Source organism: Notolepis coatsorum, assembly GCF_963971535.1.
Source record: "Notolepis coatsorum genome assembly, chromosome: 1".
NCBI lineage: Eukaryota > Metazoa > Chordata > Actinopteri > Aulopiformes > Paralepididae > Notolepis > Notolepis coatsorum.
This window is the reverse complement of record NC_140165.1, coordinates 149031838-149051207: the sequence shown is the minus strand read 5'-3', so window position 1 is coordinate 149051207 and position 19370 is coordinate 149031838. Positions and strand designations below refer to the sequence as shown.

General features: G+C 42.4%; 1 protein-coding gene across 5 annotated transcripts in view; it reads left to right on the top strand.

Moving 5' to 3' along the window:
• Positions 1 to 19370, top strand: part of glt1d1 (glycosyltransferase 1 domain containing 1) — an 82938-nt gene that overhangs the window by 12820 nt on the left and 50748 nt on the right. For all 5 annotated transcript variants that reach the window (XM_084322505.1, XM_084322504.1, XM_084322502.1 and 2 more), the window contains exons 6-8: positions 1547 to 1603; positions 13583 to 13681; positions 17724 to 17773. In XM_084322505.1, the coding sequence (XP_084178631.1) occupies positions 1547 to 1603; positions 13583 to 13681; positions 17724 to 17773 (206 nt within the window). The remainder of the gene's footprint in view (positions 1 to 1546; positions 1604 to 13582; positions 13682 to 17723; positions 17774 to 19370) is intronic.

The window sequence follows — 19370 nt, the reverse complement described above, 5'->3', positions numbered from 1 at the left end:
TGTAGAAAAGTGTGAATGAATGAATGAATGAATGAATGAAAACTTTATTTAACAGTGTACAAAAGCATCATCTGTTTTATAGATTTCCCACAGAAGTGAAGAAAGCTACGGTATAATAGTCTTCTACAAGAGTTGAGTTTCTCTGATCAATGACATAGATGAGAAGGGAGACTTGAAGTAGGGGGTTGATCATTTATTTATTCGTCAACTATGTATCAAAAGAAATGATGAATCCGGTTGATCTGTTTTTGAATGTTGGATCGGAGTTGAAGCTCAGTTATGTCTTGGCATGGATGAAGACGTCATTATTACACTAGGGTAACTTTCTCATACAAACGGCTCATCTTTTGTCCTTTAACATTTTCCATGACACAGAACAGAAGATGAGACCACCTATTAATAATAACACTAGAAGTGACCCAGTAAACAACTAATATTGCTGCTAAACAAAAAGTACCCAATTTTCTTTCCTTTTTGGGTGAAAGAAATTAATCAAGTGTGAGCTGAATTGAATCAAAGAGGAGTTATAATACAGTATAACTTGTGTACAACTGAATTCTCCCTCATTATGTTCTTCCTTCCTCCACCATGGTCTCAAATCACGAACAATGCAAAAATAAAGTTAAATATGTTAATTCGATTTTTGCAGGAAGGATGAGAGGAATAGAATGATTCCAGGGACAGAGGAACAGTATGCATATAGCATTCACCCAAAAATTATCATTTGTATATCAATTACTCGCCCGCCATGCCTTGAATACATGAAGATTTCTTTATTCTGGTATGTCTCCGCAGTGAATGTAGAATCTTTAGAAATACTTGATGGATTGAAGTTAATGGAGATTCGGTTTAACCCACGACAAAACAATATCAAAACATCCGTTTACAGTTTAAGTCTCTCACTATTTGTGCAGTATAATCCAAGTCTCATTTATCCAGTCGTATGCTCAGTACTTCACAAACACGTGCATTGCTAACGAAAACATTTCCATTTCAATGCTGCCATTTCACTTAACCAGAAAGGTTTTCGTTAGCAATGTTTTAGCGAAAATACATGTGTGTGTGAAGTACTGAGCACTGAACTGATAAAAGAGACTTGGATTATACTGCACAAGTTGTGAGAGACTTTGTAAACGGATGTTTTGATATAGTTTAGCTATTGTTAAACCAAATATCCATTAACTTCAATTCATCAAGTATTTCTATAGTTTCTTTTTGGATTCTAGGTTCATCGTGGAGGCATGGCAGAAGAAAATAAATCGTCATGAATTCAAGGCATCACAGGGTAAGCAATTGATATACAAATGATCATTCTTGGGTGAAGTGCTCTTTTAACACAAAAACAGCCTATAATTACCACAACTAACTAACTATAACTTAAACACCATTTGATAATGAATCCTATGACATGGAGGCATGACCTGGTCTCACTAATGATGGCACCTGTAATGTAGAGTTGTTGCTATAATCTAAATGTAGCAAATATGTGTAGCACCTTGACCGCTAACATAGTACTGAATATGTTTGCCACCTGTTGGATGTGAAGGAATCAAGACAGATGCTGCTGAGGATTTCTGCTGGAGGGAGTTTCTGAAGAGCTCAGGTATCACTACACCTTTCTTTTGTTTCTTTAATAGTAGGGAGGTGTATGGACCTCACAGATGATCCCAACATCATTCATTCAATCATTCATTCATTCAATCATTCAATCTTTATTTTATCTCGAAGGATCATTGAGAGCAAGCCACAATGACGTTGAGAAATACGGCACATGTGATGAATATAAAAACAATTATAATAATGTAGGAACAGAAAGCAGTCAATTAAACATTTAAAATGATTAAAAACGACTGCAGACTGGTGAAAGTGCATTGCAAAACATTCCATATCTCTGGGGCACAGAAGCTAAAAGCAGATTTTCCTAATTTGGTGCAAACTCTGGGAACCTTAAGTGTAAGTAAGCCAATCACCAGAGCGAGTACAGTATGATAAGGTCCAGAGATCTCCAAACTGACCAATTAACCAAATGGCCATAAAGAAATATGCAGAACTGTGAGAATAACATTCCATTAATTGTATTGAGATACTTATGCAATAAAAATTTAAATAAAAAGATTCAACTGTACGGGGCATATACAGTAAGAACATGTGTGCACGTTTCATACTTTGAAGTCGAGTATAAGATCAGATAAGATATTCCTTTATTGATCCCCTTGGTGAAATTTATATCAATGTACTTGAACCATCTGAGCATGTGGCTAGTAGCCATACAGTATAAGTATTTATTGAGTATAAAACGCACTGTGTTCTTTAGCAGTCTGCTGTTTTGTAAACCTTCTCCCCTTCTCTCTCCACATCCTCTACCCCTTCTTCCCTGTGCACTAGTGACCATTCAAACACTTCAGTAAATACATGTCATTACTCAGAGCGTCTTCACACACACACACACACACACACACACACACACACACACACACACACACACACACACACACACACACGCACACACACACACACACTCACACACACACACACCCTGGACTTTAAATTGGACATTGTGGGATGATTTCCATCCCAGATACATGTTCCCCTCAGAGGGGGACCAGCACCCTGTGATTAATAGCTCTCCAGCGCAGGGCTGGAGATTAATAGCTCTCTGTGCCTCTCAGATGGTGCCAGCAGTCAGTTCCTCATTCATTACACCTCAGATAGTATTTGAGTTTCACTATTCTGTATCTTTTCTCCAAACCACACTGATTTGTTTTGTTGTTATTTTCTGATTCCAACGTGTGCTGTTTGATAGCATTGACTTTTAACACTGGAGAGCGGACCTAATTCTGCAGCCTGTGACATGCAGTCCATAATTGATTATTGATTATTACTGTACCATAATGCAACTTTTTATTTGTCGCATTATGGTAGTAATCAATCATTTAATTATATTTCCACACAGACATTTCAGGGCAAGACGCCCTTCCTCAGCATGTTGCTGGAATGCACGCTGAGGATGGGCGTCTTGCCCAAAACGTCTGTGTGGTAATATATGAAAAAAAGTAGAATTGGAGTGCTGTCCTTTTTTATGATTAATTAAATTGAGGATCCGGGTCCCATTCGTCTAGGTTTAATTGTGAGTTGAGAGTGTTGTGTGTTATTTACTACTATAATGAAAACTTCCACCCATATTTTCTGGATCTTTTAAATGTATATACAGTATATAACCAAAAATAAGTCAACTTTCAAGAAGTGTTGTGGTTATTAGATGTTTGTTGCCGAGTGCCTTTGCTCCATGTTGTTCATCAGATTAGCTGTTCCAGTTCCTCTTTTGAACCTTGACAAGATTCCATTGTTTCCTCCCTGAGTGATTATTTTTCAGTCTTCGCAACATCAGTCATTTTTTTCAACCCTCTTCAGACACAACAAAACAATCTGACAGAATCTGCGACTCGTGCGCCAATCCATATTCCTTCCTTTCAACTCTGATCCTCCTCTCGCCGTCACACATATCACTTCCGACGCAGTGGGGGGACACTCTTTAACTCATCTGCCTGTTTTCTCTCTCCAGATCTGAGTTTGTTTTGGTTTTCCTTTGGTTTGGTCATGTTCCCCTTCACATTCAAGTGGAGCATGTTAATTTAGTTAAACCCAAGGCCCCATTCTCCTTCTTCTTCCTCTATACCGTACAACTTAATCAATCACTCTATTAACAAATCTCTCCTAACTTCAAGTTTCAAGTTTCTTTAATATTTGTCATACAGAAGTACAGAATACTTTTATACAAAATGCTTCTTACTGTTACGCTCCAGAGACTGTGCAAGACAAGATAAGTATGAAATAAAATAACATAGTAAAATTAGAAGTAAAAAAATGAGGTCACAGTGTTCAGTTTAGACATATGTACAATGTTCGACGCAGAATAGACGTAGTTACCATACAATATACAATACTGTGCAGTGTACTAATATACAATACTATATAGTGCAAGGCAGAAATGGGACGAGGTGCAATTTAGGTACAATTCACAGTAGGTGTACGAGTTGTAGTGCAAATCCTTTATCAATAAATATAAAGTGTAAAGTGTGTTTGTGTGATCTAAAGTGTGGAGAGTGGGTGCTGCAGTGTGTTGTTTGTTTGAGTGAGTGTGTGCGTGTGGGTGTGTGTGCTGTGTGCATTTGATGGTTGTTGCATAGTGTTTATTGTTCGTTTAGCAGCCTGATGGCCTGGGGATAGAAGCTTCTTCTGAGTCTTTCTGTGCTCGCCTTAAGACTCCGGTATCGCTTGCCTGACCGCAGCAGTTCAAAGAGGCAGTTGTTCGGGTGGCTCGAGTCCTTAATAATTCTCTTAGCCTTCCCCTTGCACCGCTTGTTGTAAATGTTCTGGAGGGTGGGAAGCCCCCCTCCAATTGTGCGTTCGGCTGAACGTGTCACTCTTTGTAGTCTGCTACGGTCTTGTGCAGTGCTATTCCCAAACCAGGAGGTGATGTTGCCGGTCAGGATGCTCTCTATTGTACATGAGTAGAAGTTCCTAAGGATCTTCTGACTGACTTGGAACTTCCTTAGGCGCCTGAGGAAGTAGAGGCGTTGTCGTGCCTTCTTCACAACACTGTCAATGTGTGTGGTCCATGTCAAGTCCTCGGATATGTGGGCTCCGAGGTACTTGAAACTGTTCACTCTCTCAACCGGTGCCCCGTCGATGCTGAGGGGGCTGTAGTCCTTGACCCCCGACCTCCTGAAGTCCACAATCGTCTCTTTTGTTTTGCTGACGTTCAGGGAGAGGCAGTTCTCCTGACACCACTGTGACAGGTTCTCTACCTCTTGCGGGTGTTGTTGTTCCGCTGTGCTACGCAGTCATGTGTGTACAGGGAGTAGAGGCTGAAGCTGTGTGTGTGTGTCCGTGCGTGCGTGCGTGCGTGCGTGTGTGTGTGTGTGTGTGCGTGCGTGCATGCGTGCGTGTGTGGCTTTGAGTGTAGAAATTAAAGTGATTCTGAAGGAAAGTGGTAGCCCAGGGGTGTGTTCCCAGACACCTTCTCCATGGAACATGACACAACAAGCAGCCTGACTGATTGAAGATGCTTGCTTGCTTGCGTGTGTGTGTGTGTGTGTGTTACCCTTTGGTTGTCGTGTAGCAGAGAATACAGCGCTGGGATCCTGCAGGTCCATCAAAGGCACCCAGTATGTGTTCTGTGTGGCCCCCTGCTGTGTGCTTTGGAGATAAGACAGGTACTGGGCAGGGGAGAGGATCACTGAGGACAGTGGAGTACAGGCAGGGGGTCCCGCTAAGGTGGAGAGATGGGTTTACACTGGATGTACCACAAGGAGCACATCTAACACAAACTGTCATCATTACTCACCAAACTCCTGGTCTTCTCTCCCGACTCCTTTCTCTCAAGAGGCTTTCTGCCGCTTCTCATTGTCAATAATACGTTGTTCTTAAGGACTTGCCTAGTTAAAAAGGGTTAAATAGATACAATAAACTCAGAACTATTCTCCTAACGTTTTCAGACAACTTGGCATATTAATAGATACTAATGAGACAGAGGAGGATGAGGGAAAATGCCATGATGAAAGGTATGACATGATCATACTGGTGAGACATTGGTCTCAAGTCTAACTCCCTGTAGTTTGCACAAAAGTCTGTCAAGACGTTTGAAAGCTTTTGTGTGTTTCAGATGCTCTTATTTAGTCTCTGCTCTGTGTTGGCATCACGCTGTGGCAGTCTCCAGACTGACTGACGGGAACTACCAAACACACACAAGCCCACTAATAAGCGACAGGGTCTGTGCAGAATGCCCCTCTAAGATCATAAAAAAAAAAAATTACATACAGCTAACTGAAGAACCATAAAAAAGAGCAAGAGAGAAAAGGCTGCTGCAGGCAGATGATTTGTCCAATTCAGTTTTCTTCCCTTTGGAAAAATGTATCCCACAATTTTTTTTAATAATAATTCACAATTTTATATATATTTTTCTCTTTGATTTTGTATCTTCTCGGCACACATCGACACGTCTGTGCACGGGCATGCTTTCCAACTGTCTCCTGTTATGCCGTTCTGGAGTAGTGAGAAGGGCGCATAACATTAGCTCAGTGGTTCTCAACCTTTTTTCCAGGATGAATCCAATGCGACTTGGGAGTTAAAATAACAAATGTTACGTTATAATCAAGATATCAGCCCCCAGTAAACAGACACTCTCCACTGCAAGACGTTGCATAATTTTAAAGGAACATGGCAACTTTTTGGGAAACTAGCTTATTTGCCATCTACCCTGGAGTTAGACAAGCAGATACATACCCCTTTCTTCTCTGTGCATGCATTAGGCTTAGGGAACAGCCGCACCGTTAGCCTAGCTTAGCGTCATTCACTGGAAGTAGGTGTGCCAGTGTAGCCTAGTTCCCAACTGTCACGAAATACACTCCAAATACAACTCCAAAACCTTGTGACCTGTGTATTTACCACGTAAAAAATAAATAATAATAATAATTAGACATTTTTGTTTTCTAAGCAGATATACCGTACTTTTCGGACTATAAGCCGCTGCTTTTTCCCCCATTTTTCCAACCCTGCGGCTTATATAACGGTGCGGCTTATATGTGACTCGACGTGACCAAACCCGAAAATGTAAAAATCTAAATATTGCTTTTTTGACTGCATTGAAATGTTATTTATGTGTTCCCTTATTTGCTAAACTTACAACTTGTAAATGAGTTAATTATTGTTATTTGTCCGACAGTATTGTGTCCCAATGCTAATTACATATGGTAATTAAACATTAAAACACCTGCGGCTTATAGTCCAGTGCGGCTTATATATGTACACATCATTCAATTTAGCTGCTGCGGCTTATAGTCAGGTGCGGCTTATAGTGCGAAAAGTACGGTATATGCTTTTTGCCAAACCACTGCTGCCTGGGCGCAGTGATTTCATCACCTCAAAAGCCCTGTTTTTTGAAAGCCTACTGCATGCACAGAGAAGAAAATGGTATGTACTGTATCTGCTTGTCTATCTCCAGGGTAGATGGCAAGTACTTTTTGTTATTGTGTTTATTTTTAGTACTTTTTTTTATAGTAACTACACTGGCATGGACGAAATATGATCGCCAGTCACTGATAGACTTAAACTCCGGCCTGAAAGACGCGTTTAACAACACTTTTAGCCAAAACTGGCCACCGGAGATTCGACGAGACGACAACAACAGCAGAGATCAAACGGAAACACAGAGGACGCAGAAGCGGAATTAGGAAAAGACTGAAAAGTTCTCCTTACCGGCCGGCAATTCCCTCAATTCTGCTGGCAAACGTCCGTTCGCTGGAGAATAAGATGGACGATCTCCGTGCGAGGGTCCGCTTCGATCGAGACGTTAGAGATTGCAACATTATGTGTTTCACGGAGACATGGCTGAAGGCAACAACTCCAGATCACATCATCTCTCCGTCGGATTCCTTCTCCGTCTTCCGAGCGGACTGTACAGAAGAGTCCGGTAAGAGCGTTGGAGGGGGACTCTGTCTTCTGACCAACAACAAATGGGTCAACCCGAAGGAAGTAAAGACACTCCCGTTCATGCTCACCGGACCTGGAACATCTGTCCATACAATGTCGCCCGTTTTACCTCCCCCGAGAATTCACCGCCATTATCATGACGGCAGTGTACATCCCACCACAAGCAGATACCGCCAGGGCCCTGGCGGATCTACAGGGACATCTAAACAAGCAACAGATCAAGCACTCAGACACAGCAATGATCATAGCCGGCGACTTCAACCAGGCGAATCTGAAGAAGGTGATGCCAAACTTCTTTCAGCACATCGCTTGCACCACCAGGGGAGGAAATACGCTTGATCATTGTTACACCTCGTTTAGAACCGGTTACAAGGCAATACCAGGCCCCCCATTAGCTGGTTCAACAAGCACATCGGATCATGACGCCATCTTGCTTATCCCCGCATATCGACAGAGATCAGGTAAAGAAGTGGTCCGACCAATCAGAGGCCACGCTACAGGACGCACTCGATGACGTCCACTGGGGAATGCTTCAGGCGAGCTCCAGTGACGTCAGTGAGTTTGCTGATGTTGTTAGCTTTATAGCAACGCTAGCTGACTGTATTGTCCCCACGAAAAAGGTGCAGGTTTTCCCAAACCAGAAACCGTGGGTGGACAATTCCATACGAGTGGCCCTGAATGCTCGCACCACTGCTTATAACCTGGGCAGAGCGTCAGGAAATATGGATGAGTATAAGGTCTACAGTCTATACTCTGCGCAAGGCCGTAACACAGTGTGAGAAGAGCATTTATGTGGGTGAACACCAGAAAATCAGCTGGCCCAGATGGGATAACAGGACGGATACTTAAGTCCTGTGCTAAACAGCTAGCCCCAGTGTTCACCACCATATTTAATCTATCCCTGGCTGAGTCCATGGTCCCTGCCTGCTTCAAGGTGTCCACTATAATCCCGGTATCAAAAAATCCTCCCCTAGAGGTCTTAATGACTACAGACCGGTGTCACTCACCTCTGTGGTCATGTAATGTTTTGAAATCTTTTCGATGCCTATTTTATTCTATTTTATTGTTGTATTTTGCACAATCATTGATTCTTGATTCTTGGACTTTCTGAGTAAAAGGCCTCAGGCGGTCAGGGTGGGGGGTCAGACCTCCAACACCATCACCCTGAGTATCGGGTCCCCCCAGGGCTATGTTCTGAGCCCCCTGCTGTATTCACTCTACACACATGACTGTGTGGCCAAGTTCAGCTCCAACTCCATAATGAAGTTTGTGGTGGTGGGGCTGATCTCTGACAACGACGAGAAGGCCTACCGGGAGTAGGTTGATGCACTGGCACTCTGGTGTCAGGACAACAGCCTGCTCCTGAACATTGGTAAAACCAAGGAGCTGATCGTGGATTTTAGGAGAACACAGGACACACACACACCACTGTGGATAAACAGGGCTACCGTGGACAGGGTACCCAACACTGTAATCAATAAGCGTGATTGATATTTGGAATGGCGATCAGGAATTGGAATAATTTTTTTGGATAACATCTGATCTGAGGTAAGGAATTTATTTTACCAGTTTTAGGATAATCAGAGCTATTTTCACCTATATATCAGCGTTTGCCCTATGCGTGTGTGTGTGTGTGTGTGGCTGTGATCGCTGATGAGGAAATGAGAGAATCGATTTTTCAGATCGCCTCTATAGCGTGCATAAGTACACATATACTATCGATAATCTAGCGTTTATTTGAAAACAATTAATAAATAGGCCGAAAAATGACGGGTTTTTGTGTATGCCAGAATATTCCAGTAAATGCCGATTATCACAGAATCTTTATATTTTCCTTGGAAACGAGGGCTTTTCAAAATGCTATAAAACGGAAATGAAGCGATTAAAAAAAACAATCCGTTTCGACAATGTTGACTGCAAACAAGTCATTGATAAACGACGGGCAGATTAGACACATAATTTAAGACAGAGATTATGCGTTCACAACGCTATCATTGAAGTGGGTGGTGGTTAGGGCTGCAACGATTAGTCGACATAATCGACAACGTCGATCATAAAAACTCGTCGACGCCGAATTTTTATAATCAACGACGTCGTATAATATTTTTTTTCTTTTTATATAATTTTTTTTTTGCACCACCTATCTTTGTGAAAGTGGCTTCTCAGCTCTGGTCCAGCTAAAGACAAAGCAGAGAAACAGATTGGACATTGAGCATGACCTCAGAGTTGCTTTGTCCACCATCACCCCAGACTTTGAGACTCTTGTCACTTCAGGAGCAAACAACATCCCCAGTTATCCCATTAGTTCCCTGGGATGTTAAGATAAGAAGTCTGCTAAGAAGGATATATTATTTATTATTATTATTATTATTATTATTATTATTATTATTATTATTATTATTATTATTATTATTATTATTATTATTATTATTATTATTATTATTATTATTATTATTATTGTTATTATTATTATTATTATTATTATTATTATTATTATTATTATTATTATTATTATTATTATTATTATTATTATTATTATTATTATTTTATTTCATTGTGTTTTTAGCCCTAGTTGCACTTTTGTTGCAACCCCAGTTATCCCATTAGTTCCCCCAAACTTACTGTCGGTCTGTTATGTTAAGCTAAGAAGTCTGCTAAGAGCCCGGAAAAGGAGCTGCGCCCACAGGAAGCAGAGATGGAGGGTGTGACAGAAATAATCGTTAGATTAGTCGACTAATCGAAAAGATAATCGACAGAAATAATCGTTAGATTAGTCGACTAATCGAAAAAATTATTGACAGATTAGTCGACTACCAAAATAATTATTAGTTGCAGCCCTAGTGGTGGCATTTAACCATGCTTTACCATGTTAACAAGTGGCACTGGAAGTGTTAAATAAGCAAATTTCCCCAAAAGTTGGCGTGTTCCTTTTTTTTTATCCACTTTTTCTCCCATTTTCTATATTTTCTCCCATCCCAATTTCGTATCATCCAATTCAACCCTCCCCTGTCACGAACGCTGTTTCTTGCCTCCCACAAGCCGGCTGCAATGTGGACTAAGTCATACATAGCACAAGTCCCCTCCGGTACTTGAGGTAACAGCAGTCGCATCTTTTCACCTGCGCAGCTCGATCTCTCAGTGGCGAGGAGTAACGCGTGGGAGGCTCACGCTGCCCCCGACACTTCCTGATTCTACTGCGCAGGTGCACCAACCGACCTGTAGGAGTCGCTGTCCACAACGCCCGATTCCCACCCATCAGTTTCCCACCCCCTAATACGGCCAATGTGTATTAGTATGAACGACTAGCTAAACTGAAAGCAATGTGGAGCGCTGGGCTCGAACAGGCAAGCCCAGCGTCTCCGTCATTCATGGCGAGCGCCTTGCCCACTACGCCACGTAGCCGCCCAAAGTTGGCGTGTTCCTTTAAGAACTTTGGGATACGTATTTGACAAATAAGTGGCCCCCGGATTTTATGTTTAATACAAAATGCTTCCGTAAAATAAAATGTACCGTCGCCCCGGGTGATCTAAAGTTAATTTCAGTTATTAACATTAATTCATGTTAATTTTCCCTGGTTGTGCTATGAAGCAAGCGAAGCGTAGCGGTACATATACATGCCGGGAACCAGCAATGTAGACGGATTCCAGGATTGGGGTCAGTTCCTCAGACCTCTGCATTTTAACACATTTGTGCCCCAACCGTTCAGTGCCATAAACGACGATTCTCGTTTCTGGGTCGTTTTTCCTTTTTTCCTTTTTTCCGATTTTAATACCCTATTCAATCTCAGGGAGCTGTGTGTTGCCTGAAAAATGCATAGTGGGAATCCGAAGGTGCAGTACCGGCTGCATCCTACCAGGCGGCGGTATCGAGCACCATTTCTAACATTGTATCCTGGGCTGTGGAATGACCCCAGGTCTCGGATTTCATGTTTTCTTCTCGGGAAGGCGCACAGTTCTGCCGGTTACAGTGAAACCCGTCAACTATGCCCGATCCGTATGTTATGGTCGTTTATGCCGTCGAGCAAATGGGGATTGGATCTACCAGATGGCGATCAAGAAATTGAATATTCTTTTTGGATTACTCCCGGCCAAAGGTAAGGGCGATTTGACGTAAATTCTAGCTTGATCCTGCAATGCTTTTATAGCGATCGGGGTGATGTTTTTAGTGTTCAATGCGAATGCCGTTACTGACGATCGAATAATCAGAAACGACCCCCCGCCCCAGCCTTCTGCATTTGTTAGCAAAGGTTTTTGACTGTAGGAGAATTTAGAATACAAGGGATGTATTCTAACCCTAACTAACCGTACTGTCATGCACTTGTCCTAATAAACTAACCTACACTGTAGCACTCAACACTTTGATGAACATTGTTGCTCAGCTGATAGAGTTGTGCCCTTCCTGATGGCTTGTCGTACAGAACTTGTAAGTCGCTTTGGATAAAAGCGTCAGCTAAATTACTAAATGTAAATGTATTGAGATGGCTGGTTTAAGCAGCCATACCTGCCTTGGGTCAAGCTAATTAGACCTGGGGGTAGGAGTGGCTGCACACCTGTTGCACATTGAGGTAATCATGAGGTACCATCTGCTCTGGCTTGCAACAACTTGTCACTGGTCTGTGTTTTCACCATCTCTGCCTGTGCCTCTGTGGGAAAGCCACAGTCAGCATTAAGCAATAGGTGTCATTCTAACCTCCTTCATATAACAGTAGGAGAACATCAGTGGTAAAAGGAAATAAAAAAAAATAAACTATATATATATATTTATCAAATGGACTTGACAGAGACCTGATTTACATTTCCTCTCCAAAGCACATTGGTATGAAATAGTCTCGTATTGAATTGGTCGACCTCTGCCTTTTAAATGCTGCAGTTCTACTGGCCTTACAAGCATATAAATAAATAGTTTATTTATTCAGCCATTGGAAGGAAGTGTGCAATGACTAAAACCAACTACCGTACTTTTCGGACTATAAGCCGCGGCTTTTTTCCCTATTTTTTGACCCTGCGGCTTATATAACTGTGCGGCTTATATGTGACTCGACGTGACCAAACTCGAAAATGTAAACATCTAAATATTGCTTTTTTGACTGCATTGAAATGTTATTTATCTGTTCCCTTATTTGCTAAACTTAATACAACTTGTAAATGAGTTAATGCTTGTTATTTGTCCGACAGTATTGTGTCCCAAAGCTAATTACATATGGTAATTAAACATTCAAAAACCTGCGGCTTATAGTCCAGTGCGGCTTATATATGTACACATCATTCAATTTAGCTGCTGCGGCTTATAGTCAGGTGCGGCTTATAGTGCGAAAAGTACGGTATATGAATTTCACACCTAAGAGAAGAACTCTGGGCGAGTGCTAAGAGTGGATTAGTAGGTATTGATGTCTACAGTAGGTTGACATACTTTGTACCGGTCACAGAGAGCCATAAGGCGATTGCTTAGACGAGACAGAATGAGAGAAGTCCAACTATTGACAGGCTGGTGAGCGCTTTGTTGTGGTGTTAGTACATTGCTGGGTTATTATTGGGGTCAGGACTTTTATCTGCAGGCCTTGGAGGGCTGAGTACAGCGTACTGCAGTAGTTGCTGGCATAGAGCACGGCTGCACGCCCGCCAGCTCTCCACTAATCTGAGGGTTGAACATTACAGGTGGATGATCTGGGAACAGAACTGATTTATACGTGTCTGCCTCTCAATGGAGCCCAGTTTCCATAAAAACACCTGATGTGGATACTGCATGATATAGAATTGGCCAATTAAAAAAAAGTCTAGTGAATTTGTGCACGCATCAAATAAGTACAATGGTAGTGATATTTTCTATTGTACTTAGGACCGCTTGTGTGACAGTTTAGTAAGCAAATGATGGTCCCTGTGCACTGTAGTTGGGAAGTCTGTACTACTCTACTGTTGTGTACTGCTCACTTTGATCAGACAACAATATTCCAATGATTTCCCTTTGAGTCTTGCAACTCTGATCTAAGAATTAATAGAGAAGATTAGTCACTGCCATGACTTTGGGTGATGAATTGCTTTCATTATCTGGTGTAGTTGTGGATGCTCATCATGTTGGTCTGTCCCCTCCCCAGGTGTGAGCAAGGAGGATGTAGGCGAGCCGTGTGTCTTCCTGTTGGTCTGTGGTCTGAGAAGAGTCAAGGACCCCCTCTATCTGGCAGAGGCCTTCTCAGGTAACACACTTCACCGTCCTTTTGATATGGTGCAGGCAGCTGCCAAAATGCAACACTTGAGTTGATGAGGGGATACAAAGTTAAGGCCAATGGAAAGGCGGGGGTTCATTTTCGTGGCATGACTTAAAGGGGTTATGCACTGCTATTCCTAGCACTATTTGGGCAACTTTACACACTTTCTGTGAGTCTATGTAACACATCTGTAATTTTTATTCCAAAAATAATCATTGTTTTATATTTCTAATCTTGTACTCAAAACCAGCATTTTTCAGCCTCATGAAAGCAGGCTATTATTGGCTTGGCTCCACCCATACTAGCAGAATGCTTTGAGTGACAGCCACCCACCAAATAGCTCCGCCCATCTCCCCGTCATTCCATCCAGGTGAAGGTCTTAGGTTTCAGGTTTTTATTTCGACACGCAAAAACATATACCGATTTTACTAACTAATACAACATGGCTGTACATTATGTTTGGGATCCAGAGAGCGACCCACAGTATGATTCAGAAGAAGAAGAAGAAGGCGATTTGCTACAGCGAGGCTTACATTACATCGTTTCCGATTGGTAAGTTGATTGATTGCACTGTTAGTTAGTTACTGTTATCTAATGGTTGTGTACTTCTGTCGCGCGCGGCCCGTCGAAAACACACACTAACGTTAGATTGTACTGACCCCCCCCCCCCCAAACAACAGCGATCGAGGCTTACATTACATCGTTTCAGATTGGTAAGTTGATTGATTGCACTGTTAGTTAGTTACTGTTATCTAATAGTTGTGTACTTCTGTCGCGCGCGGCCCGTCGAAAACACACACTAAACAAGTAAAACTGTACATTGAGGGGGGGGGGGGGAGACACTATACAAACAATCCACATTCCTTTACAGCTTTGGGTGAAAGCGGTGGGTGAAAGGGCCAATCTAAACAATTCTGGGTCACATTATTACATTACATCACACTGAGTTACAAACCTACCTTGACTCTTGACATGCGAACGTAGTGTTTTCATAGAAAGCTGTGTACCAACAGAACGTATCTTTGGGTTGTCTGTCTGGCAACTGAAGTCCGTTGAAGCAGGAGGAGAAAGGCGGACATTGGCGCTGGAACTTGTGGCCTAAGAATGACCAAATCGTAAATCAATTACAATATAATCCAAGCCACTAAATATAACGTTACCTTGTTTACCTCTCACTAGTTGTGTTCTTTTATTTAGAAGTTATGACTAGCTTGCTTCAATAGTTTTCTATAACGTTACTTTATAAAGAGCAGCAGTTATATACTATAACGTTAGATGGTATTTATGATAACATATCTCACACAACCCTCAATGTTCCCTCACACATACAAACAGTGAACGTAGCTAGCAACAGTCAGTAAGTTATATGGCTAATTACGACATATATACTTACTATTTGTGTCGGGTCGCGTATTGAAGGCACAGCTCCTTTGTTTAGAACCAACATGGAGACCACGCCAGCATCAAAAATACCTTGATTGGCGACGTCCTCGGTGGAGAAATGTGCAGTACAAACCCGAGTATTAGACGTTGCGACGGAACTTGGAGGGTCGCCAAAAAGGAACTTGTTCCATTGTTGGCGAAGTTCGGCATCAACGGGAAAACTGTGCAAAGACTTCTTTGTAGCTCTACAACCAGGAACGTTACATGTTCTGCGGGGTTTGCTCATCGTGAAATTGAGGCGAGTGACGGGATTTCTGTTTCTAGGTTGTATGTATCGGCTGCAGGTAGCAAGAATGGAGGCGGGCATTAGCTAAAACCACAGAGCCAATCACATCACCGTGCGCTATAAACAGCGCCCTGTGACGTGCACCAGGTCGTCAAATCAACATGACCTGATTTACTAGAGGCAAAGAGGGGATGGGCTGTAGCTGAGGAATTCGCCAATATAGTATTTAGGCCCAAAAACACATTGATACGAACTCCTATTACTATAATACAATGCTAGAGACTGAAAAATGCCATTTATAATGCATGGCACCTTTAAAGGTGACATGTACTATAAATGTCATTTTTCAGTCTCTAGCATTGTATTATAGTAATAGGAGTTCGTATCAATGTGTTTTAGTGTCTAGATACCATATTGGCGGATTTCTCTGATTCAGCTCAGCCCCTTTCCTCCTCCAGTAAATCAGGCCATTTTGATTTGAACGTCTGAGTCACGTCATTCGGACGCTGGGTAGCGCACAGTGATGCGATTGGCTCTGTGGTTGGAGCTAATGCCCGCCCACTTCCTCATACTGCGAGGCAGATTGAAACCCGACACCTCTGCATACTCTGGAGGGAGAGAGATATAGAGAGGGAGAGAGAGAGGGAGAGAGAGGGAGAGACAGAGAGAGAGAGAGAGAGAGGGAGACAGAGAGAGAGAGGGAGGGAGCACTTGAGAGAGGGAGGGAGCACTCCGCCACACAGGAGAGGGGGGGGGGGCCTCCCTTCCTCCCCTCTCCTGTGTGGCGCGGCAGGTCCCCCCCCCCCCCCAAGTGCTCCCTCCCTCTCTCTCTCTGTCTCCCTCTCTCTCTCTGTCTCTCCCTCTCTCTCTCCCTCTCTATCTCTCTCTCTCTCCCTCCAGAGTATGCAGAGGTGTCGGGTTTCAATCTGCCCACAGGGAGAGAAAAAACTAAAGGAAGAGACGGCCTGTCTTTTTTTTTTCTCTCTCTCTCTCTCTCGCACCCCCCCCCCCTCTCTCTCTCGCTCTCTATCTCTCTCTGTCTACCAATCGCAGACTGTGTGGACTGACTGTCACTCAAAGTGCTTATGGGCGGAGCCAGGCCATAACAGCCTGAAATCTTGGAGCTGAAAAATGATGGTTTTGAGTACTTGATTAGAAATATAAAACAATGCATTTTTTGGAAAAAAAACCTTACAGATGTCTTCAATAGACTAACAGGAATTGTGTAAAGTTGCCCAAATAGTGCTAGGAATAGCAGTACATAGCCCCTTTAAAGTAATAATCTCAAACATATAACATAATAGTGACCCAGTTCATGAATGTTACATTTGCTGTTCCCCGGAAAATCACCCGGCACACAGGAAGTGATGCATTTCACGTCACAGCAGCAACATCGGCTTATTTGGAATGCATAGAAGATTAACTCGCTAGTTAGCCAGATGGAAAACAAGTCAATACCACCAATAGATGTTCCCAGAACAAACTAAAATCTTGCAGATGTCCACATTAAGCCCAATCAAGCCCTTAGTGGGGCGAGATAAAGCCCAGGAAATAGAAAGCCATTCCAACTGCATGCCTAATCTTGATGGGATTGGTTTTTGGGGACTGGATAACAATTGTGTGGTTCAATGAGCATCGATTAGATCAGTGTGAGTGAGTTCTGTTAGGTGCTTCAGTTGGCTGCAGCTCCCACCTGTTGTAACGTGGTACGTGGGTGTGACTGCCTAATAGAACAAACTAAAGAAAGAACTTCCTCCAAACACACAAATGTTTGCGCTATACTGAGACACATCTTTAGAATTAGAAACAGGAAGTTTGAGCATGAAGCAAGAGGGGGAAATGTGGAGGTTTTGAAGCAATGCACGACACCACCAACCCTGTATCAAACCCCGGCATCACATTATCATGCCTGTCCCACAACATTCCTTTGTTTCTTCTGTGTTGTTTTTTCGTTTTGTTTTGGTGTTAGCGCTCCCTGCTGCTACTGCACATTAAATACACCTTCATACCTGCGTGTGCTTTTCACGCACCATAACTGTTTCGCCTCACTTGACACGATAACCTGTAGGCGATCGGCGCTGGCTTATTTTACATGTGATATAGTGTCACCATCACCAAGACATGAGAAATAGTTTTATTGAAATGTATTTCACACATATGTCACTATGTGGTAAGTATTTCAATGTTAACAAGGACATATTTGGTCCTTTAAGACACTTTGTTTTGGTAGTCACCCAACAGCAGTGTGGTTTATATTATTTGTTGGTTTCATTTGACATTGATTAAAAGTGCCACAGTATGCAACAGTTAGTTTTTCTCACACATGCTTACTGTGTTCCTTGCTTTATTATTGTGTTTCAGAGTGGCATGATGAGAACCCCCTTGCAGTGTTGGTCATCATTGGGCCAAAGGTGAGTGGTCATAAATGGGCTTGGTCTGGCCTTGTCATATGCCTTGCTCTGTACTCTGTAGTTTTTTGTCTGTTGGAATTTGCCTGACAGAAACATGCCTTGGTAGTCCAGGGTACCTCTAATGCACCTATCTTAAAACCTGCCCACTTTTCTTGATCCTCCAATCACACCTGTTGCTTCCCTCAGTTGCTATTGAAGGATCAAGAAAAGAGGTTGGAGATGGGTCAGTTGGATGTAGCGTTAAGAGGGAATTCAATTTATTCTGCTCTCAGGGGGATGGGGCAGCAATAGGCCTGGCCCTACTTCCATGTGTGCCTCACTGACCGACTGACTGAATGAATGAATGCCCGCTTTCGAAAAAATCTACTTTCGACTGTAGAGCGGCCACCTTGGTGCAGCCAATCTCTGACATCACAGACACAGTGGTGTCCCACGTAACCATGTAGGAACAGAGAGGGATCAGACCTGTGAGATGATAATTACAAATACAGAGTCTGCATCATTATGACAAGCAAGCAAAGCGACTTGAGAAATTGCCTCTCTGCTTACTCTGTGGACCTTTTTGACAGCATAATTCACAATCAAAACATGCAGCCAGCCAAGACTGTCTGTCAAATGATTTGTCACCAAATCACCCAGCCAGACTATGATCAATTACTGTGACAGTGAGGTGGTTGTTTCTTTCCTCTCACCTAATGGAGCACGGAACATGTTTCAGCTGCACTGATTGAATGCTTATGTCAGGTGCTTGAATATTGACCAGCTCAGGGCTGCAGAAAGCTGTATCCTGGCCAACAATGGCAGACATTGTGCTCTTACAGTAACATTGTTCTGTACTGCTCGTCACCTGCAGTCCCTCTCACATTGACCCCCACCCCCCATATCTTCTCCTCTCCCTGAGTTGCTTTGATATGACATTGAAGTACGGAGTACATTTTCTTTCCTTCAAACCTCATGTTGTTGTTGTTTTTAATGTTCCTCTAAACAGCGGTAAAAGGGCAAAAAGGTATGTTCAGTTTGAGCTTTGTTTAAAAAGCACCTTGATTCTAGTTGTCCAGGGGCACGCCACCGTCTCCGCTGTTTCTCCTGTTCCACCACCACGCTTTGTGTCTCTGTTTGATGAGAAGGTTCAATGAATGAGACCCACATCAAATGAATCACTGTGTTCACTGCCAACATTGATTTGTCTTGCTAATAAGTTAAATCTGTCCTGTGCGCCGTGGGAAAAATTTGCTACTAATTTCACCTGTGGTTGCCACATGCACTTGGTGCTGTATTAACACAGCCAGTGCAACATGAAATAAAAATGTGTATGCATTTTTAGAATCAAATTAAGTAAATCTTAATACAATACTAATTAAACTACATCTAAATACAACACGGATGTACTAATCATGTCAATGGTTTATATAGCCTAGTTTCTTCTAATCTACTGTAAAATATCAGCTGCTTTATTTAGATATTGTTTAAGCAATAGATGTTTTTGCTAATCTATATTATCAAGCATGATCCATCCGCTACTACTGTGTATTCAATGTCTCTGTAATCCAAGATTACATGTGGACACCAAGAGTGAACTCTTGGTCTGTCAGATTAT